This window comes from Alligator sinensis, unplaced genomic scaffold (assembly GCF_000455745.1).
Source record: "Alligator sinensis unplaced genomic scaffold, ASM45574v1 scaffold699_1, whole genome shotgun sequence".
NCBI lineage: Eukaryota > Metazoa > Chordata > Crocodylia > Alligatoridae > Alligator > Alligator sinensis.
In genome coordinates, this window is record NW_005842359.1 from 401294 (window position 1) to 427200 (window position 25907).

The 25907-nt window shown below is 43.1% G+C and overlaps 1 protein-coding gene across 1 annotated transcript in view; it reads right to left on the minus strand.

Moving 5' to 3' along the window:
- Positions 1-7819: 7819 nt before the first annotated feature.
- LOC106722486 overlaps positions 7820-25907 on the minus strand; it is a 22877-nt gene continuing 4789 nt past the window's right edge. Inside the window, exons 2-3 of the mRNA XM_025210573.1 lie at positions 24047-25663; positions 7820-7902 (exon numbers count right to left, since the gene is read on the minus strand). Of these exons, the coding sequence (XP_025066358.1) occupies positions 7820-7902; positions 24047-25103 (1140 nt within the window). The 5' untranslated portion in view covers positions 25104-25663. The remainder of the gene's footprint in view (positions 7903-24046; positions 25664-25907) is intronic.

Sequence of the window (25907 nt, forward strand, 5' to 3'; positions counted from 1 at the left end):
AGCCCATTGAACCGTACTACTGAGGCCAACCCATTAAATTGTACTACTGAGGAATGAACCGTACTACTGAGGCCATCCCATTAAATTGTACTACTGAGGAATGAACCGTACTACTGAGGCCATCCCATTAAATTGTACTACTGAGGAATGAACCGTACTACTGAGGCCATCCCATTAAATTGTACTACTGAGGAATGAACCGTACTACTGAGGCCATCCCATTAAATTGTACTACTGAGGAATGAAACCATATTTTGGTATTTGGCTTCTCGGAATTCTAGGATTGTAAGTATATTATGAAAAATAACAGTATTGATTCAAATTTAACTTTTAGTTGTAATTGAAGTTGTTTTTGTAATACTAATTCTTATAGCATTGTTTGGGAAGGAAGTGCATTCGGAGCACTGTTTCTGATATATGTAGTTATTGTTTGTGGTGTTTCTTAAAGCTAAGCAGTGTTATATACGTAGCAAAGAGTTTTAAAATAAAATTGTGTTGTATAAATTAAGTGTGTAATCATTGTGAAATCATGCAATCAGCTAACTACTCCCCCAGCCAGTGCATCAAAACGAATCAGTAGATTGTGTGGGATTTTCTCTATTCCATAACCCACTAGAGACAGCCCAGAAGCCTGAGAAGTACCCATGGCTTAGCATAGGTATAGCTATGCCTAGATCATCCCTAACCAATGCTTATCCAAACTGTTCTTGAACACATCCAGTGATGGAGACTCCATAACTTGCCTAGGCAGGCTCTTCCACTGCATCCTATTCTAACAGTGAAACTTTTTTTCCTGATATCCATTCCATACCTACTTTCCTGCAGTTTCAAGGCATTGGTCTGTGTGTCCTATACTCTGCAGCCAAAAAGAAAAGGTATTCTCTCTCTTCTTTGTGGTAGCCCTTCAGCTATTTGAAGACTGCTATCATGTCTCCTCTTAACCGCTGCTTCTCCAAGCTGAATATGCTTATTTCTTTCAACCTCTCCTCATCTGACTTGCCTTCTAAGCCCTTTATAATTTTTGTTGTCCATCTCTGGACAGTCTCTAATTTCTTCATATTCTTTTTAAAACGTTTCAAAACTGCACACAGTACTCTAGTTGAGGTCTAGCCAGTGCAGAGTAAAGGGGCTCTATCACCTCCAGTGCCATGCATCTAAAGCTCCTATCCATGCAGCCCAAAATCTCATTTACCATTTTTGCAGCTACATCACACTGCAAATTCATATGGAGTCTGTGATCCACTAAGACTGTTGGTTCCATCTCTGTAGTGCTGCCATCCATCCAGGTGTCATTCATTTGTATTTGTGTTTTTGATTATTCTTCCTGAGATGTAGCATCTTGCATTCGTCAGCACTTCAGACTTTGCTGCAGCCCAATTTTCCAATCTGTCAAAATCCTTCTGAATTGTGCTCCAGTGTATTTTCAGTCCTTCCTATTTTTGTGTCATCTGCAAAATTACTCAAGAGCTTTCTATTTAAGCATCCAAATTGTTAATAAAGAAGGTGAACAGCACTGGGCCTAAGACAGAGCCCTGTGGGACTCCACTTGAAACTTCCTGCCATTCTGATGTGGATCCATTTATAATTATCCTTTGCTTGCAGCTATTGAGCCAGTTGTCTATTCACCTTGTAGCAGTTTTGTCTAGCCCAAATTTCTCCAATTTGTTTATGAGAAGGTCATATGGGACTTTGTCAAAGGCCTTGCTGAAATTCAGATACACTATATCCACTGCCTACCCTTCATCCACATCACTAGTTATCTTGTCGAAGAAGGAGATCGAGTTTGTTTAGCATTATTTGTTCAAAGTAAATTCATGCTGGCTGGTCATGACCAGCCTTTCGTTCTCCAGGTGTTTGCAAACGGATTTTCTTATGATATGCTCTAGTAATGTCCCAGGTATTGAGGTGAGGCTAACCGGTCTATAGTTCCCTGGGTCTTCCTTTTTACCTTTTTCAAAAAGGATTGACCTCTTCCAGTCCTTTGGTACCTTACCTGTCTTTCAGGACTTTGTAAATGTTATTGCCAGGGGCTCTGAGATTTCTTTTGGTAATCCCTTCAGTACCCTGGGATGAAGTTCATCAGGCCCTACTGACTCAAATTCATTCACACCCATCAAAAGTTCTCTGACTTTCTTTTGTTATCTCATCCTTCAGCTTGTCCCTTTCTTTTTACTCTCTCACTGGCAATTTTGCAGTAAAGTTTACAATTCTTGTCATGCCCTACATACCGTTTAGCAGTGCATTCAAGACATGCTTAATGCAGACATGCACAAAAGATATATATATATAGTATATACCTAAAAGTATCATTGGCATAATGCACATAAATAGTTTTTGCAAAGGACATCTGATTCTAATGACAGTGAGGAGAACAAGTGATTTATGACTGACTCTGACCACTGAAAACAGAATGTATCCTTCTGCTCAGTGACAAGGAGTACACTATCAGAGCTTGCAACCCACTCCAGTCCTTTCCTCAGAAATGCATGACTGGTTCCTAGGATGTAGTCAGAATATCTATTTAAGGCTCTCACTTTGTGTATTTCATCTTTATTTGCATTACAGTTGTAGCTAACCCTGCTATTCCTGTTGTTCATTCTTTTCTCAGACGACAGTGGAAGTTACCTATCACTTTAATTTAGCTTTTCAGAAGGAGAGGCTCTCTGTATAGCTCCTTGCCTTGCCAAAGCTTTAGTGGTAGCTAAGGAGTATAACTCTTGTGCCAAGTAGAGAGAAGAAGTTAGCTGTGCTAGTCTAAAGTTAGGCTGAAGGCAGGTCAATGTGACACCTTATAGACTAACTCTGCATGAGTTAGCCTCTGAACAAGTTAGTCCATCTGTAAGGCACCACACTGCTCTGTTTTGTGCCAAGTGTTCTAACCCTGCCTGAATACATAGTGCATCGGGATGAACTTGCAACAGTAGGCCAACAGGCTGCGCTTGGATTCAAACAGTAGAATATAGCAGGGTATGTGGTTGGCCTTGAAAAAATTATAGGAATAATGCCTACCTGTTAACAGGACTTATAGTAGAGATGATATCTTTCATTAGACCAACGAGATTTTTGCAAAAAAACCTCTTCAATAGCAAGCTTTCAGGCACAGACACTACCTATTTCAGCTACTGCCTTTAATGGGACTGCTCTTGTGTTTACCGTTACACATATGCTTACCTACCTTGCTGAAATATGGCCATATTTCACTTTTGGCTTGTAGATATGAAGCGCTTTCAAGCTACAATGAAACACCAGATCTCTTCCTGTAACCACAAAAGACCTTATTTTAGAAGTATTTTCTTAATAGAATTATCCTAGTATAGCAGAGTGGACAGTTGAGATGTGGGTAGAAGACTGTAAGAAAACATTGAGGCCTGGTTGAGTAAGAGTCAGGAGGAGTTGCTCCTGAGGAGTTACTCGTCATGCCTTTAAAAAAAGCGAACCCATATAATGCTTTGGATAATAACCAAATGGTCACATACCTCAAAAATATTAACTGAATCGATATCTCTTTAGGTTCCCCTTGGCCATGATGGAAAATGTGTCACCTAGTCCTGTTTTTCTTACTGTCCAAGACTTTTCTCATCCAGCAACAGACCTAACTTCGCAGTGGAGTCCGAGGGAATGAGGGGGAAGCCAATGAGACAAATGGCACTTTCCGTTGCATGGACAGGGTGCAATTTGCATATAGAAGAGGCACATAGATCCTTAGAAAATAATTCTGCCTCAGGCTTTTATTTTTTAGGTCCTATGAAAAAGCATAGAAAATCCACAATATTTTCCAGGGATGGTTAAGTGTCTTCTCATTTCTAATTGTGATTTTTATCCTTGTGACCCATATGGAATCCACCTGCCCCAGTATAACAAAAACTTGGCATCTCTGAAGGCAGGTATTTTATTCTCTCTTCCTTTCGTTTAACATGTAATTAATGGTCACATATGGTACTGGCATTCTGTGTGCCTGGGGAAAGAATTGAATCATCAACCTGAACAGACTACTGACAAATGATGGAATAGCAGCTGTTCTCCTATGTATTTCTCTGACAAATTATTAACAGCTCATTGCTGATCTGCAGAAGTTATTTTTGTTTGTTCAAGAGTCTTTGTTCCAGATATACCGATTTGATATTTTAAGCTTTTCCTTCATCCTGTCCTGAAATCATGTCACCTTAAACGGGATTAAAGATGCAACTACAACGATAGGCACAAGCAAACAAAGCTTCCACACAGCTTGCATTCCAGCTTTGTCCCCCTTATCAGAATCCGCACTCTGTCTGAAACAGTCTACAGTACACAAAGGCACCTAGTGGCTGACTCATTTATTACAAAGAAACATATAATTCCAGATCTACATCACCCATCCACAGAAATAACTTTTTGCCTATTTGCTGCCTATTTTAAAGCCTCAGACATTCCAATCTTCTGTGCATATGCCTTTTAAAAAAGTTATTACTTGGGCTCTGAAGCCAGGACAAACAGCAAAAGAGACAGAGGGCATCATTGCCTGGTAACACCGGGCATATCTACATGAGACACTTATTACACAGTAGCCTAATAACACTGTGCAGTAGGGTGCCGGTCAAAAGCCATGCTAATAAGCTACTGAGCTGTGTTATTAGGCTACTGCACAGTAACCATCACAAAAAACATGCGCTGGAGCTCCTACCTGGTAAATGTAGTTACTGCACATTCAGTTAGCACTTCATTAAGGAAGAACTAAACTAAATGCGCAGTAACTGTGGCACATTAATGAACATGTAGATGCACCCACTGTGAACTAAAACAATAGAAACTTTAGTTTATTTTTGGTATGACTAACAGCTAAAAGCAAATTCTGTTCCTCATAATCTAATCTCCTCCTATCACTTCTGTAAAATGCTGTTCTTGTTTCCAGGGACCAGACCATTATTTAATTTGAGAGTTTGGCTCCTTTTTGTAAGGATTAGAACCTCTCTTCTCTGAGCTATGTACATCTCACAGAAACCTTTGGTCAGATCCTGAGCTGGCATGTATAGGGAGAACTATTTAATTTAACACCACCATTAAAGAGCTGAGCCAATTCACACTGGCTGAGGATTTGGCCCACCACCATGTCCCCTTCCTCTGAAGACTAAGCCTTTATTTCACACATTTTAATTACTGACTCCCTACATGGTAGCTATTACCTTTTGGAAAGGCTATTAACTGATGCATTAGGCACAAGATAAAACCTTCCTGATAATTGTTTTGTAAGTTTAGGTTTGTGAAAATAAATATCATCAGATGATTAAATTAAACACTGGAGCTAGCCCTGATATACACTATTTTCACTCATTACACAGAAAGAAAGATCAAAGAGAAAAAATCAAGTAGAGGTATGCTGACTTCTCCAAGTTTAGAATATGGTCATCTATTTAACACACTAATTAGCCTCATATTCATTTTGAATGACAAAGAGAAGTTAACCCTTTAGAAATACATCAGCATCTATTTCTCTGTCTTGTGCTTTGCAGATTAACACAGGCAGCAAGGCTGGATGAATGCCACTTTGAAATCAACTGCTCCTAAAGCACATACTGGGCATGTCTACACGAGACACTTAATGAGCAGTAGCCTAATAACACCGCACAGTAGCATGCCAGTCAAAAACTGTGCTAATATGCTACTGTGCAGTAGTATTAAACTACTGCGCAATAAGCGTCACTAAAAAGCCATGCACTGGTGCTAAAGCACAGCAACTGTAATTACTATACATTTAGTTAGTACTTCATTAAGCAAGCACTAAACTAAGGATTGCAAGATTTTTTGGATTAGCTGGGAAGATAGATGCATGGACATCAGTGTCTTGGCCGAAGCAAATTCCAACAGCATTGTGGTCATGATCATCCAAAACCAGCTTCACTGGACAGGTCACATTTGCATGCCTGACTCCTGCCTTCCCAAGAGAATCTTTTTCTCATAGCTGAAAGAAGTATGCGGAGGGCAAAAAAAGCACTTCAAAGACAACCTGAAGGCAAACACGAAGAAGTGTAACATCAGTATTAACACTTGGGAGACACTTGCTCTGGACCAACCAAAATGGAAGAAGGCTTTTTCGGAGGGACCTCAACACTTTGAAACAGTTTGTCGACAGGCAGAAGAGGAAAAGAGGAACAGGTGAAAAGAACATCAGAACATCCAACACAGCAACACAGTGCCCATCCCTTCTGGAAACAGCTGTCCTCACTGCGACAACACATGTGGATCTAGAATTGGGCTATGTAGCCACCTGTGGACTCACTACAAAGATCCTTGGAAGACAATCTTACTCGTTCGCGACTGATCACCCATCACTAAACTAAATGCACAGTAACTACTGTGCATTAATGAACATGTAGGTGCGCCCACTGGGTGCATCTACACAAGACATTTACTGTGGAGTAGACAGTAACCCACCTACACTTAGCTCTGCAGTAAAACATCTCCATCTACACATGCAGAGCTATTAGACTGGAGTAAACCAATTAACTCCACTGTAGTTAGCACTGCCAAACACAAGTACTGTCCTACTGTGGAGTTATTTACTCTGCTGCAACAAACTTGTAGACGCTGATGGGACTGGCTTGGGCATGAGGGTGCTTCCGTGTAGGGGCTGCCTGCTGGCTAGCACCACACTGAAACGCCCTTGTGCCCCAGCCAGCCCCTCTGCAGCATGTTGAGCCAGGTCAGAACAGACCCAGGCTGGCAGGCTGATGCCAGCCCTCTGCCAGCTGGGGCTGCACCACCTGCTCAATGTGCTGCAGTCCTATGATGCATACATGTAAATGCTGTGCCCAGGAGCAATGAACTCCAGTGCAAACTAGGCCAGAGTTTGTTCAGTCAAATTAATTTCACATGTAAATGTATCCACTGTATAGGAGGAGGGAGGGAAAGACAGGAAAAGAGTGGATCTCATTCTGAATGCAACTTTTTTACTCCATTCAGTGGAATTTACTTCTTACTTGCTGAAGGCAGGAAGAAAGTTAGACTCAGTCAGAGTGCCTAAAAGTCAGTTTACTCCCCCTGCTCCCAGAGTCCAGCACCCCCATATTTTCTTATTTTCATGCTAACTGTTTTCATTCCTACCTTTGATGAGCAGATATTCCCATCCTTGTGCTAGAATAGCAGCAGGCACATTCTTTCTAAAACCACTTAGCTTAGACCCTGTTTAAATAGGGAGAAGGTACCTGAAATGGAATTTCACTAGAACATTCTCCTGCTTTGATTTCTTATGTTGGGAAGTGCAAACAGTGGGCATATTTAGACCTAGTTCCCACTGTAAGCCAGCCATCACCACTAATGCGCACACACACATACACACATGCATGCGTGCACGCTCGTGCTCACACACACACACACACATATACATACACACACACACACACACACACATATATATATACACACACACACATATCCAGAAAGCTCTGCTATTCTTCTGCTAATGGGATTGGCACCGCTTAAAGCAGTCTGTAAGGGCATTGTCTGCAACCACAGAAAGAGAAACATTATTCAAAGACCATTCAGGCCCCAAAAGAAGCGGCAGAGCAGAGCAATTATTGGAGACTCTCCATTAACAAGGGGCATCTTTGCTCTTTGTCTGTGTTGGTTTAATAAGGCCTGCTAATGGGGCTGTGGGGGAGGGGTGCACTAATGGTTCTAAACAAACCTCTTTTTCTCCCCCTGGTTGTTATGAGAGGTGGCTTTATGGAGACTGACAGCAAAGCCATAAGTTACCATATTGCAAAATGACCTTCAATAAAAATTTGTGTGAACCCTCTGCTTTCAGTTCTATCTCTTCAGTGCCATGGATGCATGATTTTTGTTGTTATTCTCTTTTAGTTTCTCCATGTTTTCCAATTCTTTCCCATTCATCCATGGCCCACTGGTCATCTTGTGAGGCTTTCATGGCTGGACACAACAATAATGAGGAATGACAGTGCAAATTAATTCCTTGAAGCAAAATCTGTGCTTTTGTCCATTTTCAAGCAACAAGAACTCAAAAGGTAATATTCAAAATGAAGGCCTCGCACAGGCACCCTTCCAAGTCTCTGCGCTATGCAAAGGGGAATCTCCTTACACATGATTAATACTCAAATTGGGCACTAGAATGGTCTATTGAAGACCAGATTAACCCCTTTTGACAATCAAATGGTGTCCAGAGTTTGGCCGTTCCCCACCCTCCAGACTGCTGAAAGTAGAAGGGCAGGAGACAGATCAGTCTGGATAGGCCCCACATAACTACTCTAGTCTCTAGTATCCACTCTGTCATTGTGAGATGCAAGATACTGGACTGAAGGGACTTGTGGTCTGGCTAAGTATGGCATGGACCAAGGCAAAAGGCAGTTTGACTTCTTTCATTGATGCATTAAGTAAGATTCTTGGGATTTTGCTCTTTATAATTCTGTGGAGAGAAGTTTTTCCTGGCTTAAAAGGCATTGTTCTAGATGCTGCTAAATGGTCTCTGTCTCAGCTGACTGTTCTCAAGGAATGATTTCTGATGCGTTTAGGCCTTTGCAAAGCAGAGATTAATCTGAGTGTCAGGCATGTAATAAAGCAATGTTCTGGAGATCTCTATTTAAAAGTTAGGAATATCTCTATTCTGCCTTCTATTCAAAAGTTAGGAACATGATATAGCTCATGGTATAATGATAGTGAAGGAAGTCACAATAAAGCAAAATACTGATCTGGCCCTTTTCATCTACAGCTGTAAAAGTTTCATATAAATGAATAATAATTAGCCCAACTTATCAATGCGGAAACTGAGGCTCATTAAATGGAACTAACTTGCCCAAGTTCTCAGGGCAGGACCAGGGTTAGAACCCAGGTCTGGATTCCAGTCCTCATCCCTACCCTGTGCTATAGACTGCCTTTACAATCACACTGAACTCCAGTTTTAAATTATACAACTTGAACACATTTCTGAACTATAGAAGATGTCAGGAACAAAGATGTTTGTGCATGTTTGTGCACATACATGCATGCATGTGTGCCTAGCAATTGCACTTTATCAACACTTATTTGCTAGTAAATGTCAATGTTGCATCTTTCATTGATTATGGTTAGAAGGAAGTGTTTTTGCTCTAATAGGAAACTAAGGGTGTGTCTACACATGCTATTAATTTGAAGCAGGCTTACTGCACAGTAAAAATACTGGAGGAGAACATCTGCACATGCTCCCTCTTGGGAGCAGATTTGCTTCCAATGGCCGCATTCACACGACTGCGGATGTTTGGTTCCCTGGGGGTAACTAGTGGCCACACACCTTGTGCTGCTGCTAGTTGTCCCTGGGGAATGCTTGTGCCATGTGCCCTCTGGCATGCAGCAGGTTACCCCAGGTGGGGTAGGGAAGACTGGGGCCAGCACCTTGCCCCTGCGTCCACCACTTTGCTTTTTTTACGCATGTTTTTTTGACCCTTAGATATCCAGAGAGCAAAAAACACTCCTGCACTGCTTCCTTGCAGCACAGAGAACAGCAGAATGTGAGGCATGTGGCACCACAGATATGTCTGCGGCACTACATACTGTACAGTCACGCTCATCCACACCCTGCTTTGCCCCTCTGCTGCAGCCTGGAGGAGCTCCAGGCTCCCCGTGGGTGCTAGCCCAGGGGCAGTTAGGGAGCATGGGGCCAGGAGACAGCTGGGGGAGACAGCTGGCCTCCTGACCCCAGACACATTGGGAAGGGTCCTGATGTGCACGGGGCAGGAGAGCTGCTGCTGCAGAGCTCTCCAATCCCATGCTCATGGGGACAAGCCCTGTGCCCAATGAGCCATCCCTGTGCAGCCTGGGGCTGGCTGTGACTTGTCCTGTTCTGGGGCAGGTCCCAACCAGCCCTGAGCAGGGTGGGGCTCTTCTGGTTCAAGGAGTTCCTGGCCCTGGCTCTGCAGTCAGAGTGGGGCCTGGGAGATTGCTCTCTGACCCCCGGAGCTGACTATTGCTGAGGCAGGCCTTGAGCTCGGAGCCCGACCAGGACAATGTTCCCCTGCCCCAGCAGCAGGCAGCTCCTGGTCCCAGCTCTGCGATCTGAACGGAAGTTTAAAGAGTCCCATTCCCCTCAAATCTTCTTCTCTGCTGTATATTCACTTTGCTGTATATTTGGTTCTCCCAGTTGATGGTTTTAAGTAGATTCCTTCCATGCTGGTCTTCTTAATACTCCTGCTTCTTGAATCATTTTCCACTGAAATCAGAACTGTGGCATGGCCCATAAGAGTTTGATCCAAAGCCCCCCAAAGCAGTGAAAGGATCCTCAGTGGCTCCAACAGAGTTTGTATTAGGCCTTAAGAGAGCTTTGTATGTCTGATTATTAAATAACAGTATTACACAGATCTGAACTGTTTCTGTGTGCTGTCCCCAGCAAAAAAGGAACAGCCCTGGCAGCTGGCTTTCAGAAAGCCAGAGATGTGTTTTGTTTGCAAACTATTGTGAGAGTAGGACATGTTGAAATATTGAACAGGAAAACACCATTAATCTTTGCCAGCATGCCCCAACCTCGTTTCCCTGTTTTGTCTCTGTATCCTTTTAGCTCATGTCTGTACAAATGTATGATCACTTTGCCTTTGCTCTAGTGGTGCAGCTTGACAGTTTCTTCCAGACCTTCCTTGCTGTTAGTCTTTGTTTTTATTTTCCTTTCTAATGAAGAAGGTGTGAGTGAAAAGTGCCAGGTGACCCACCATGTAGACTATGGTTGCCATGTAGGAGAGTGCAAGTTACTGCATCTCTCCATCTCCCACCTGCTGTCTTATCCATTCAGACTGTAAGTACTTCATGGCAGGGACTGTCTCTTACTAGAGATGTACAATGCCTAGCCTGTGGCAGCTTTGAATGGCTAGTGTCATAGCCACATAAACCTGTATTCACTGACAGAATCACTGAACAGCCACTAGATGGCAAGGACTTCCAGTCCCCACTGACCTGGAGTGAGTCTGATGAGGTGAGCAAAAGTCAAATATATAAACCCCATTACTTATGTCCAACTCATATTTTAGACAACAGATTCTAGATTACAGAACAGCATAACTAGCTAACCTTGACTCAACTTTAACAGACCTCTTCATACATTAGAGTATTTCATAATCTTGTGTAAGTGTACAAGGATCCTTCTGTCCTCATTCCCACTTCTGAATGGAGCTTTGGAGCCAGACCTCTCACCCCTTCTGTACCACTCTGGCAATACAAATGGTTTAAGTGTAAGTCCAGATTTATTGGTCATGATGTGGTGGGCAGCACTTCAGGAATCTTGAGTTGCTGTAATAGTTGTTCCAGGGCAATTGCAGCTGCATATAATTTAGAGCATCTATGGCATGTACAGGAAGCTACTCATTTCTAGCTACAATTTGTAGAAAGCTTTAGGTATTATTTTAGCGCTCTTATTTTCTATGAATATGACATGTGAAGAATGAAGAAAAAAAGTATATTATGCAATTAACACTTGAGCTATAATGTTCAAGAAGTGTAATGTCCCGCATCATTCCAACATATTTGTGCACAACAAACTCCACTCAGATTTCATGGATTATGAAAAATGGAGGTGCCTCATCTCAGCCACCAGGTGCAATTAAAAAAAATTCTGAATGTGATTTTTAAAATTTTGATAAAATTCACAGCAAATTCCTCCCTCCCATGAGCTGGATACTTTAACTGCGTTAATCTTAAAGGAAAACATTGCAGGACCACTGATCTCTATACAATCACCTGTGTTACAGCTGGTTTAAAGTTTAGCAGGATACTTTTAGATATTAGTTAATTTCTCCTCCAGAACACAGCTCTCCCACACACATTATATAGGAATCCTGTTATTCATTGTCTTCCCTGTCCCAACCCTATAGTATATGTAGGAGGACTACACAGGAGTGATAAGGGCTTTTTACATTTTCATCTGAGTGGTGTTTGAGCCTCAACATGGTTAGATTTATCTTGTCTTCCTAACTTCTTCATTAAAAGTCAGTGTTTTCAAGGGGCATCAGATCAGATCCAAGGATAAGATAATATACTGCGATGTCATACAGTTCATAGTGTATAGTCTAGCGAATTGGACATAGGCTTGGGACCCAGAATATGAGGGTTATATCCCTTCCATTGGCCTCTTTTGTGACCTGGGGAATATTACTGCACCTCTTTCTCTTCTCCCACCTTTTTCGGAGAGTATATGCTTCATGGCAGGGACTGTCTCTTCCTGAAGATGTGTAATGCCTATAAAGTTAAGGATTTTAATGGCTAGTGTAATAGAAACCATGTAAATGAAAATGGTCCCATTCACTTTACTGGCTATTAGATCCAGTGGACAGGCATGGTAACACTGAGGTTAAAATGTAGTAATAACACAGAGATGCACAATATAGTGCATAAACATCTTTTCCATGTGATTTTTTCTATTTATATGCAATAGTAGATATAGCTCAATGTCAGCCAAAAGGTGCTGGACATCGAGGGAAAGACAGTTCTGGCCCCAGAGCTCACAGGTCCTTGCAGCTCACAGTCTGCAAGGACAAAGCACAGACAAAAGGATGGGATAAAGAGACCAAGCACAGAGACAAAATGGGCAGGGTGGCAGCAGCATGTTGTTTTGGTTTATTTGTTTTTAAGGTATAAACCATCTCTAGCTGCTATACTGTGAAAGCTGAGTTAATTCCTGTCCCTACCATTACCCACAAACCTTTGATGACCTTATTTTTTTTCACTAAACCATCACAATCTTGAACTATTTCCTTACACACAACAATCTTCCTCTTTCTCCCTCCACACAGCAAATCCAGTCTTTTATCTGCATCCTGCCAAGAACTTTCCCTGCTCCTTTATAAAAGTTGCCCCAACCCTTCCCCAATTACCAACACCTACAAACCCATTATTATTTTATGAGTATTATTATTGCATTAAACTACTAAACACCCAATCTAGTCATGGTATCCCTTGAAATACAATCTCTTGGTCATCCAGAGGCACATAGCTATACTGCCTATATCTGCCCCTCCACTCCACTTGTCTCAAATCAGGGCTTTCCCACTCTCTACATCACTCTTAGACCTTTGCTTCAGGTGATGCTGTGTGCGCTCTTTCTTTGTAATGACATGTTTATTTCAGCATTATACTCAGTAACTTGGCCACTGAATGTATCTGTGGGCTGTAGAGTTCCAGGGGAACTTCCTGGTAAATAAATGAACTGGGCTGGAGTTAGTACAGCTGCTGGAATATCTTCTGGTTTGCTAGTTTTTTTACTTCAATAAATGATAGCGTCTCCATATTATTCTGACATGCTACTTCTGGTGTTGTATGGAAATAAGACAGGTACAGACAGTTAAGGTGCTAGCCTGAGATTTAGGAGGCCTGCACTGAAGTCCCTGTTCCACCACAGGCATTGTATGTGACCATAGGCAAGTCATGTAGTCTCTTTGAGTGGCGTGTATGCTCAGGGTTGTTCCAAGGTGCCTGCATAGCCTTATCTCCAGGATCTGGCCCACATGGAGTGGGAGTGATCAGGCAGAGCATTCTTCACTGAAGTCCTCCTTGGCGTGCCATCGGGATGGCACAAACAACCCTACAGTTCCCCATCTTTACAATGGAAGAAATTGTGGGGATGGATATAGAGGCAGTCCTCGACTTACAATGTTTCGAGTTACAACATTTTGCACTTACAACATTTATCAGTTGACACCCTCTTTCAACTTCATGACATCAGTTTCAATTTTACAACGCTTGCTCCGATGCCATGCCATGCCAGAGAACAAGTTCGCTGCATTGCTCATTTCCCTGGAGAACATCTGTCCAAACTTCCTTGGACACTTTCTTTAAGAAAGGAGACGAGACTCCAGAAAAACCTGCAGCCAAGACTCCTGAGAAGACTCCAGCCAAGAACCCTTCAAGATGTCCAATGAAGAGCCCTTCAAAAAGTCCAGCAAAGTCACCTCAAATAAGTCCTTCCAAAGCAATATGCTTGCTATTTACAATATAAATACATTATTGTAGCTATATTACTCGTCTATAATTGATCAAGTACAAAATTCTTGGGTATTTTCAGTGAAAATAGGGTATTGGGCCTTGGTTCAGGAACCAATCCCCCATTTATAACATTGTTTCTTATGAGAAAATTGGTTCTGAGTTACAACGTTTCGACTTAAGACACGGTTTTCAGGAACCAATTGTGTTGTAAGTCCGAGGACTGCCTGTACTAAAGACTGTAAAGTGCTCAGGTGCTGTGGCCATATTCATATAATGGGTTCATGGTATGTCCAGAGCTCAAATTATGTGCTACAATATTCTTGATTCTCATTACACAGGTAGGATTGTACGTTGTCCATCAGAAACTTTTCTGTATCAAATAACTTCCTACAACAAAGCCAGGCATCCCAGCTATTTTGTGCATTGCTGAATATTTGGATCAGGTAGCCAGCTGGCACCCTGCATGAGGATGTAAGGTTTGGGAAGAAAAGAGATGAAAAAGCTGAGCGCTGGTAACCCACATGCAATGCACAACCTGAAATTACACCTGGCTGCCAGCAACCTCTTTGTTGTACTGTGTCTTCTAGCAGCAGGCTTTCAAGGCTACCTTTATTTTGCTGATTACAAAATTAGTGTTGGGTTTAATGAGATCTCTCCTTTTATTTGTGCCTTTTTTCTTTTCTTCCTTCCTTTTGATGGTGTGACCATTTGCTCTCATCTGTCTCCATGGTGATAAGCCTTCTCCTCCCCACCCCCCCATCTCTCTTTCCAAGTCTCAGGTACTTGTGATGCTATGGGACTCAGGGCTGCATGCTAAAACCCTTTCAGATAATGTGGAGAAACAAATTGGTCACCGTAAATGAGCCTGGTCTTCAAAGTACCATGATTTTCAGTAAAATTGATTTCCATTTCCGTACTTGGAAAGCAAAGTAATTTTTATATGTAGTATATGCAGCTACAGTGTATGCATTCATATGTGCCTCACACTATACAAATACACAGTGAGGTATGTATCCTCTCTGCTGATCTTATTCCAGCTAGTGGATCTAGCCTTTTTCTTGTGCTTCTCAATGTATCTGTCCCTTCTTCACCTTCAGATGGCTCTTTGTTCACTCATTGATATGTTTGTGGCAGTCTTTATGCAACTCTGATAATCAAGACCGAGTCCCCAAAGGAAACTCCTCTCTCCTTGCCTTTGATGTTCAGGTAATGGCTAGTCACTGAATGAAATAAAAAAAGCAAAGTAATTATTTTGTCTTCGCCCACCAGGCTGAAGTGCTGTGGCACTGGTGCTTGTGTGTCTGAGGTTGTTGGACCCAGAATTGTCTGCAAATGTGGGAGCTATGCTGCAGTGTGCAAATTTTGAATAGACAATTTAGATTCCTGCCTTTGAAAAATGTGACATGTTAATATTAAGGCATCTTTATGTGGGAGGGCAGGGAGATTTCTGGCAAGATAAATGCTGATTGTTGCAATGGCACTTTGTGGGATGAGTCTCACAGTGGAGTTCATCAGTTGTTCTACTTCCGACAGGGACAGGGATCATGCAGCACCTGAGCCTTGGACAGCTGCGGAGCCCAGCAAGAGGGGGAAGATTAAAGTAAACTAAATAATACCCCCTAGTTCTTATATAGTATGTTCCATTTGTGGTTCTCGAAATGTTTTACAGAGGAGGCAAGGATAGTAGTTCCCATTTTACGGGTACTGAAACAGGGACTTGCCTCCAGTTATGCAGCAGGCCAGGACAGAAGCAGATGGACATCCTCTGACATCCTCGTGTGAGGCAGGGATATTCAATTTCTTAATTGCCATGGGCCTCATACCATGGGGGCACTCTGGCAGGGGCCTACAGCTCTCCCCAGCTCCTTGGCACTGAATGGGCAAGTGGTGCCCCATCATCGTTCCACCGAGCACTGAGCATGGACAAGGAGCCCTCTCTTCACCTCCTTGGCTGTGGGCCCCATTGTGTCACAGGCTCCCCAGCACTACAGGCTGTGCTGAGCTGTGCTGCCCTGCTATGCCCCTTAGACAGGGACCAGAAGTGAAAGCCAGAGAAGGAAAGGGGAGCTTGGAGATCCTACCTGCAGTGGCGGCCAGACCCACGAGAGAACCAGCAGCCAGGGGAGCTGGAGATGTGGGGGCACAGGTTAACCCCTCCCAGGTTGCATGCAGCCTTTGGGCCATCAGCTGGACAACTCTAGTCTAATGAATTATCCACCATCTCCAACTGCCTCTCCTAACATAAACTAGCGTCAATCCTTGCTTAGCACGTACTCTCACTCGGCTAGAAAACATAAAGTGTCTTTAGAGAGAAAATCCTTTTAAACAGCCAGCTAGAAAGGAAACCTCCTTTTGAGCTAGTGCAGTTTGCTCATCTTGGGTGTCACATCTCCACTGTGAAAAGTATAGAGCTGGAAGCAACATCTTATACTTAGGTTGCCAAACACTTCTCATTTTAACAACTCTTTTTGGTTACTTATCATTTGAAGTCTTTCAGATGGAATTTACCATGCTGGGTGTCTGCTCAGGGCTGATTTAAAAACTAAAAGAAATTCAGCCAAAACAGGTCATCCTGTGCCTTGGGTCCTTTGGTACAATTTTATGTGATCATAAAATTAAAGACTATCAAAATGTATATGCAAAAGAGGAGGGCTGAATTAAGGTTGCTTAAATTGCAATGAAGGTGACTTGAATTGCAATATTTTCTAATTGTGGGGGATTTGGCTTTGCAATCTTGCTAATACTATTTTAAAATAGGTTGGGTTTTTTTTCCGTGTAAAATATATATGGTAGCCATGGCAGAACAATAATATCATGTAGTAGTTGCTGTGAATGTCCAAACAAGTTTGTAGTGTGGACTATTATAGCATAGTGTGTAAAGGTCCTGTACTGTAAGACATCTTAATGAATATGTTTACAAAGTTTCCTTCTCATATACAGTCTTTGTGGTGGCCTCAGACAAAAGTAGAGAACCAAATAAGGATTCTGACATTAGCTAGCTAGTTTCCTAAAGAAGGGTGTCTTAGCAGTTAAGGGGTTAACTTGGTACGGGTGACTCACCTCTGCTCTCCCGCAGATGTTCTATGTCACCTTGGATCAGTCATTTGGTCTTGCAGTGCCTCAGTTCCCCATCTATAAAATGAGGATAATGGCAACTTATCGCGAGAGAATTGTGAAAAGAAATCTATTAAAGACTGGAAGGTACTCAGATACTACATAATGTGGACCAGGATAGTACCTAGGATAGATATTTTCTTATAGAGCCCTCAATACCTTATGAACTGAATGCCTCATTTCCTATGCAGGTTAAATCCACCCCTTATAGTTTTGCCAGTGATGAAAATGAGGAACCTTATACCCATCAGTATCACTTTATTTCCAGTCTCTTTCTTTCCCCTCAAGCATTTTCCTTCCAGCACTGTTTCAGTATGAGTAGCCAGATTCCAAGCTCCCTCTAGTGTCCAAAAAATATTCAGGCAGCTAGTTCTCACCTCATTAACCGATGAAGGAAAGGAAATGCTAGGTAAAGTAAAAACTGGGAAATCACTTTGGAATTTAGATCCCCTCTTATTCACTCTATGCAAACCTTTCCAAAGAGTGTCACAAACAGAGATTTACATCTAATGGGGCTTTTAATTATTTGGCAGTTCTGAAAAATTAACCCCCGTCTTCCCCCCCAAAAAAGAAAACCAGCTCTCTCCTTCCCCCTAAAGCCCAATCCCATGTCTCGTTTTGAGCTGAAATGACAATTTTTCAATAAAAATACAATCAGAATTATTTAAGATGAAATACAATGTCTTTTTAAGCACAAATGAAAAGTTTTATTTGAATGTTGGGAGGTATTATTATTATTTATTTAAAATGATAAAATGAGAAGAAATCTCATGTTAGAAACATCAAAACATAATATGACAATTGTTCACTGGAATGAGAAATCCAGCGAAACTGAAATAAATTTGTGAAACGTTTGGTCCAGCTGAATTTTCTTTTTTCAGTGGAAAGAAAAAGTTGAAAAATTATGGCCTAATTTTGGTCATAGAGATTTACACCAATGTGTAGTCACACGAAAGCTTACTTCAGAAGCTTTTGCATACTTACTTTTAAAGCTTGTTGTGGGTTTGGAGACAGCACAATCAAAAAGCAAAGCCAGTACCATGTGACTTAGGTGATATGTAGTGTTAATAGCAAATTCCAAACAGCCAAATGAAATCATTCGGTTGGAATAGTCATTTACGTACAGTTCTCAGGCTGAATGCTTTAGCATCATAGAATAATAGAAAATGAGAGTTGGAAGGGACCTCAGGAGGTCATCTAGTCCAACCCCCTGCTCAAAACAGGACCATCCCCAACAAGGTCATTGCAGCCAAGGCTTTTTCTAGGTGGGTCTTAAAAACCTCGGAGGGTGGAGATTTCACAAGCTCACTGAGTAACCTGTTCCAGTACTTTACTGTTCTCCTAGTGAGACCGTTTTCCCTAATATCTAACCTAAACTTTCCTGTCATCTGCAAACTTGCTGAGGGTGCACTCCTTCCCATCTTTCAGATCATTTATGAAGATATTGACCAAACTGGCCCCAAACTTGATACCAGCTGCCAACTAGACATTAAGCTACTGATTACTACCTTTAGAGTCGGATGATTCAGCCAGTTTTCTATCCACCTCAGAGTCCATTTATCCAACATGGACTTCCTTAACTTACTTGCAAGAGTGTTGTGGGAGACAGTATCTGAAGCCTTGCTAAAGTCAAGGTATATCATGTCCACTGATCTCTCTGCAGAGCCAGTCATCTTATCGTAGAAGGCAATCAGGTTGGTCAGGCATGACTTGTCCTTGGTGAATCCATGCTAACTGTTCCTAATCACCTTCCTCTCTTCCAAGTGCTTAGAAATGGAGGATCTTGAGGACCTGCTCCATGATTTTTCCAGGGACTGAGTTGAGGCTGACTCTAGTTCCCTAGATCTTCCTTTTTCCCTATCTTATAGGTAGGCACTATATTTGTCCTTTTCGAGCCATCCATGACCTCTCTGACCTCCACAAGTTTTCAAGATAATGGCCAGTGGCTCTGCAATCACATCAGCCAACTTCTTTAGCACCCTTGCATGTATTGCATCCAGCCATGGATTTGTATACATCCAGCTTTTTTAAATAGTCCTTCACCTGTACTTTTGCCATTGTTGACTGCTCATCTCCTGCCCAAACTACTGCCAGGTGCAGTAGTCTGGGAGCTGACCTTGCCTGTGAAGACTAAGGTAAAAAAGACATTGAGTACTTCAGCTTTTTCTGCAGCATTTATCACTAGGTAGCCTCTGCATTGAAATACCTTGATCGGTAGAGATGCATAAAGGAATGTATGGAATCAAGCCCATAATTTGGAGGAAGGTGTACCCCCAGAAACATAGTCCATTGCAGCAAAAAGCCCCTCATCTTGTGCTTGGTGGCAGCTCTGGCCAGGACCTGGAGCTGGGGCTGGAGCTGCCATGCTGCTTAACTTTAGGGTTATCTTGGATATACAGTAGCTGCAATTCAGGCTGACTCTAGGGCACCATCTGGTGGGAGGTTGAGATGGGAAACCAGGCCCCACCACCAAGGCTAGGCTTCAAACTGACAGGCACTACTAGTCAATGACTAGAAAACTAGTAAGAGTACAACATCACAAATACAAAAGAAGTGAGACTTGTTTACAACTGATAACAGAAGAGATTATTTTAAAATTAGACTAATATAAACTTTTTGGCCTACCAGAATATTCAGCCTTTTGCTTTTTGATAACACATATTTACCTAAATTGAAGATAAGCACTCTCTATTGAGTTCCTGCATCTCTTCTGCTAATGGTTAAAAAGTTCCCCATATACACCAAATCACTCAAGCCCTTCCATAAAAAAAAGAAAAGACAAGATTCACCAAAGGAAGAGAATAACTTAACAAAATCTAAATGTCTTTATTATGACTTATAAAGAAAGGCTACAAAGCCACTTTTTATGCATCTTGTATCTAACTTTGAAAAAGAGACGCCTTTAGTTAAAAAGGAGCCTGTGTGTGTGCAATTCACTGGTTCAGTTATGTTTCTCCATCAAGTCAAGCAACTGATGCTCATAGAAGATTAAGAGCCACCTGTTGCCAACTAATGGGATTCTGTGGTAGGTCAAGTGATAAAAGACCACACTGAAGATCCCGCATTCGGTCCTCACTTTTGTTACTGAATGACTATGATATATATATTTAAGCAAGCTAGTCCCACTCTGAAACCTTGCAATAAACTAGAGCAGTTCTCTGGCTGGGCCTGAGCAGACCCAGCATTCCTGTAAGATCCCTTTGGCCACTTTGTTTGCAGTTGAACAAAGGGCTGTCCCACAGCGAATCACATTCATTTAGGGATGCTGCAGTCCCATACTGCCTGGCTTTTCACTGAAGAGGAGATAACTCTGCAGCTGCCAAGAGGCCTAGACCATTCCTGGTGTGAACTCTCAGGCGTCTATTCTCATCTTGGTGCATGGAGCTTTAGGTGCATAACTCTCCTCGCGTAGGGATGGGAATCACCCCTAAGCTACACACACATAAATGGAGAAAGATTTTCTCCACTTGTTACTGGTGCAAGATGCTTTTAAAAATAAACCTTCTTGAATGCTCAGGATTTCCCAGAAGAAACCCTTCAAATAAAACACTCCTGGTGCTTCAGTGTATTCCTGATTTTGTTGCCTTACGATGGATTCCATGGGACAGCAGGGGGCACCTTTTCCCCTTCACAGCTCTGTGCTCTAGTCCCTCATTTCTGTTCCCTGCCACGAGGGTCTAAGCTAAACTTTCTCAGGTCTTCTCTTATTTCATTTTTAAAAAGACCCTTGTGATGTGGCACAGTGTGTTTCATCCATTCTTCCCTCAGAAGTGCTCCTCTGGGTGCACCTACACATCACCCTATGTTGCTGCAGCAACATGTTATGGTGACATATGACATGCTACAGCAGGGGTAGGCAACGTTTTTTGGCCAGAGTGCCGAAAAAACCCACTATGTCTACCTTGGAAGGTGCTGGAGTGCCAGCATGCCAGAAAAACAAAATGGGGGTACATAGCAGGACGCACTGCATATTAGTATATTTAATAATCATAAATGTTGCCTTTGTTGTTCTGTATTCCTTTTTTGTTGAGCATGTTGCAATGAGAGAGAGAGAAAAAAGAGATAAATAAGAGAAAGGGGAGAGAGAGAAAGAGAGAGAGAGAAAGAAAAAGAAGAGCAGAGAGAGAACCAGACACACGCACATGCACACAGAGAACCATGTGCACAAACACAGAGAACCAGAACACACCCAGAACAGACATATCTACACAAATATCTGCAACCAGGCACATGGGTGCGCACACAGAACCAGACAGAGGCAGACAAACACACAAAACCAGATGTTGGGCTTGGAGCAGGTGGGAGTCAGGCGGGCTCAGCTGCTGCCAGCCATGAATCCTGGGCTGCTCCCAGCAGGCAGCTCTGCAAGCCCTGCTGCAAGCAGACAGGGCTCCGTGGTTGGCAGCAGCTACCCAGAGCCTGGGCCAGTTGCATCCAGGAGGCTGCAAACATCTGCTCTGGGCTCCGGAATCAGCTCCATACCGGTGGGTGCAAGCACGCAGGGATAGGGTCTGAGGCAGCACAGCCCTCCCACTATCTGCTTTGAGATCCATGTGCAGTCATTGCCAGCATGGAGCTGATGCTGGGGCTCTGAAGCCTGGGGCAGCTGTTTGCAGCCTGCTTGCAGCCCAGAGCCCAGGCTGGCTACAAACAGCTGCACCAGGCTCCAATCAGCTCCATACCGGTGGGTGCAAGCACGCAGGGATAGGGTCTGAGGCAGCACAGCCCTCCCACTATCTGCTTTGAGATCCATGTGCAGTCATTGCCAGCATGGAGCTGATGCTGGGGCTCTGAAGCCTGGGGCAGCTGTTTGCAGCCTGCTTGCAGCCCAGAGCCCAGGCTGGCTACAAACAGCTGCACCAGGCTCCAGAGCCCAGTCATCAGCTCTGTGCCAGCAGCGGGGGAGAGGCCGGGGTTGCACTGCCTCAGGCCCCCCCCCATCCACTCCGAGGCGCACGTGCACCCGCCGGTATGGAACTAATGCTGGAGCCCGGAGCAGATGTTTGCAGCCTCCTGGCTGCAACCGGTCCAGGCTCTGGGTTGCTGCTGTCAACCACGGAGCCCGATCTGCTTGCAGTAGGGCTTGCAGCTGCCCAGCTGCCTGCTGGGAGCAGCTCGGGCTTCGTGGCTGACAGCAGCTGCCTAGAGCCCAGGCTGGCAGTGGGGTGCCAAGCAAAATGACCTCATGTGCAGTGCTCAGCACATGTGCTGGGGGTTGCTGACCCCTGAACTATGACGACGTATGACATGCTACAGCAATGTGGTGATCATGCGAGTCTACAGGTGAGTAGTAGCTACTTCACCACAGTGGTGTGCTCCCCCATTTTAACTCACTGCTATGGTGAAGTAGCGGCTAAAAATAACTGTGCACCACGGGCAGTCACAGTGCAGTACGGGCAGTCACGGTGCAGTACGGGCAGTAACAATGCTGCTGTAGGGCGGTGTGTAGACATGCCCTCTAAATACCTTTCTCATACAAGCCCGATACATGGGAGGCCAGGAAGAGACCCTGTGTAGAACCCATATATTTAGAAAGAATGGCTTGTGAAAGCTGTTGTGGGAGAAACCTCCCAAAGGTTCGTTGTCTAGCTGTAATTTGATTGACAGACAACGCAGGTAAAGAAAGACAGCTGTTTATTTGCTCGAGCAAAGACCATAAAGCCAGCAAAAGGCAAAATGGCCCCCCCCTAAGGGTGAGGTGATCTTTTATACTTATTATAACAAGGCAAGACTTTATGGTTAACAAAAAAAGCAATATTTTGGGCGGTGCTTTTTAAATCTTTGTAACAGCATATTTTTATTAAGCTGAACTAGCACTTTTTAAAAAGCTAAAAGTTAAGTAACAGTAACATTATAATATGTTAGCAAAACCTTACACAGTAGTAGATACTTCTCAAGGACACAACCAGTGCACCCAGAACAATGGTTTCCCTGTCTTATCTTACTTCTTGCTGTAGCTGATTTTTCAGCACACAGACACAGAGATACTTGCTGCTTTTAACTCAGAAAATGCTTAATACAGTTAAAATGATTACTTGACACAAGCAAAGGCTTAGCTATCAATCTGCCTTGTGGTCAGCTGCATTGCTAGGCCACAGGTCATGCCTTGTATTCAGCTGTAAAGCTAATACTTCCTAATAATCTAAATTATTGTAAACCTAACAGTATGCTTATCAGAAAACTATTTTATTTTAGGGTAATAACAAACCTGCGCACTACAACTCCTCCCTTTGTTTCAATTTTTTAGAGGAAATTTTGGAACACACTTTTAGGTATTTAACTTCTTGTGGGGTTAGGTTTTGATGATTGATGCTGGATATTTGTACAAACTGACCATACATTTTTACTTGCCTTTGCATAAACTGTTGTCCTAGAGAGCACAGACACTGAAAACAGCACAACAGGCAGATTATAGTTATAACAATTCCGATTAAGCTTAATACAAAAGGTCTAAGCCATCCTGTAAGGGAAGGCAACCAATTAGTGAGCCAACTAAGAGATGTGTCTTTGGGGATTTTAGCTATATCTTCGGCTTTTTGGATATGGACAGCTGCATCATTGAGGTGGGTTTGTACTATTGTAAAAGAACTGTTAACCCAAACACAACATTCTGGTCCAATAACCGCACAAGCTCCTCCTTGAGCAGCAAGGAGAAAATCAAGGGCTATACGGTTTTGAATTATCATTAGTTGGAGTTTTTCTTGGGTGTCAGCCAAGGCAGCAACGGCCTTCGAGAGTTCCTTGTGACCTTCACTGAATTTATGAGCCATGATTTTTATCACAGCTTGCAAACGTAGTGTAAATCTTTTAAGACAAGCAGTGCCTATTCCTGGGAGTATACCTGCTAAAGAACACCCGACTAATACTCCTGTGGTAAGCGGAGTTTTTTGATATTTGTTTATTATATCACGGCTTTTTTGTAAATCCCTCTTGTTTCGCCACCTGCCCCGTGGAAGGTGCGTGGCGAAGGACGTAGAGGGTTTTAGCATGGCGGGAGAGTAGATACCTTTTCCTTTGGCAGGGATTTTATGGTAGGCGTGGGAGCCACAGACCCAGTACTGTCCTTTTAAAGCAGCGAGGTTTGAATATTTAGGAGGTATTCGGCCCCCGTTTCCTAATCCTAGCACCCCGCGTTTACCCTTTGATTTAAAGGAAGGATTTGCAGTTTCATTAAAGAAGCATTGTCCCCGGGAGGTGTCGGTGTATAAACAATACCACAAGGTATTATTTAAAGAGGAGATGGGGGTGTAGATAGGATTAGTGTTTTTGGTTAAATTTTTGCTGCTGTAGAAATCATTGTAAGAGCTGCAATAGGTAGGAGTTGCTGTGTTATTATTACGCCAGTCTCCTCCACTTGAACTAGTAAAATAGTGGTGACATATGCTTGTGCCTAAATTAATGCAGTTTGATACTGAGCAGTTTATATAGAAACACCAATCTCCAACAGCAGGCTTTACCAAAAGGAATTTCTGCTGACTTTGGTCCCAAGCTTGGTTATTAGAGGGGTTTAAAAGTGACTCGATGGGGCCCAAGGGGATGGGAGTCGTGGGAATGCCTCCTTGGGTGTGGAGAGGAAAATGACTGCACACCCAACAATCACTTTGGTTTTCTGCTTTAGCGGCTCTCTCAACGTATTGGAGGTATATATTATTATCAGAGATATGGGCAACAGTAGGTTTAAGAGTAGTTTTAGCCTGAGGAGACTCTGCAAATTGTCTGAAAACTGGGTGGCTAGGCTTTACACGATATTCTGTTCTATAAGTAAATACCCGAACTTTTGTTGAACTACAGCAATGTGAGGGAGGATACCGTCGGGCAATGTTGACCTTCCTGTCTATATCAGAGAGTTTGATTGAATCACTTATCCAGACAGGAAAACCTCGGGCACCAGGATTAGCACATCTGCAGCAACTGGCAGCTATAGCCGATCCCTGTGAGAGACTTATTTGTCCAGCAAAGAGAAAGATTAGAAATAACATAGTTATAGAAACCATATTATAACAAAAATCAGCACAAACAGTATGCACAACCCTGCAGCTCCAATAACTGGTCTTCTGGGACATCTTACAGTCTCAAAGTGCTCTGTTTTAGCTGATCCAAAAGTGTCTAGAGGATGCAGTACTTGGAGTTCGGTGCTCTCTGGGCTGGGCAGGACCCCAAAAGGGTGACAGTTCATTAGTGGACCTTGGTTAGTTTGAGTTTTATGTTATCTAACGGGCTGCAGGTCCAGGAGGTGTTTGTTTTTATTTTTTCGGCTGCTTCTGGCTCACCCTTGTTGCGGTCAGGTGAGCGTGCGGTGCTCCCACGAAGTCCGCAGTTGTCTTCTTCTGGCTTCCCCTTTTCCAGGTCAGGGAAGCTCGCGTTGGAGCCGATCCTGAGCTCTGGTGAGACTTCTGGTTTTTTTTGTACGAGTATAATGAATCCAGTTGTCCTTTTCTGCTACCTTTACGGCGGTGTGGGAGGTGAGGAGGACTTGATACGGTCCTTGCCACTTAGGTTTAAGGGGAGACCGTTTTCAAGTTTTTATATATACCCAGTCTCCAGGCTGGATGCGATGTGCTGGGACATCGGCAGGGAGGGGTTGGCTTAAAGCAGCATACCTATGGAGAGATTTTAACTGAGACTGTAGAGATAAAATATAAGAGGTGAGTCCTTCATCGCCTAAAAGAGAAGAAGTGTGAGCCGGTAGTAAGGGGAAATGTTGGGGAACAGGGTGTCCAAACAGCAGCTCGTAAGGGCTGAGCTTTAGTTTTCTCCTGGGGGGTGGTTCTGATGGACATAAGGGCCAGTGGGAGAATCTTAGTCCATTTTAACCCGCTCTCTGCGCATAGCTTTTTAATTTTTTGTTTTAGGGTCTGATTTATTTT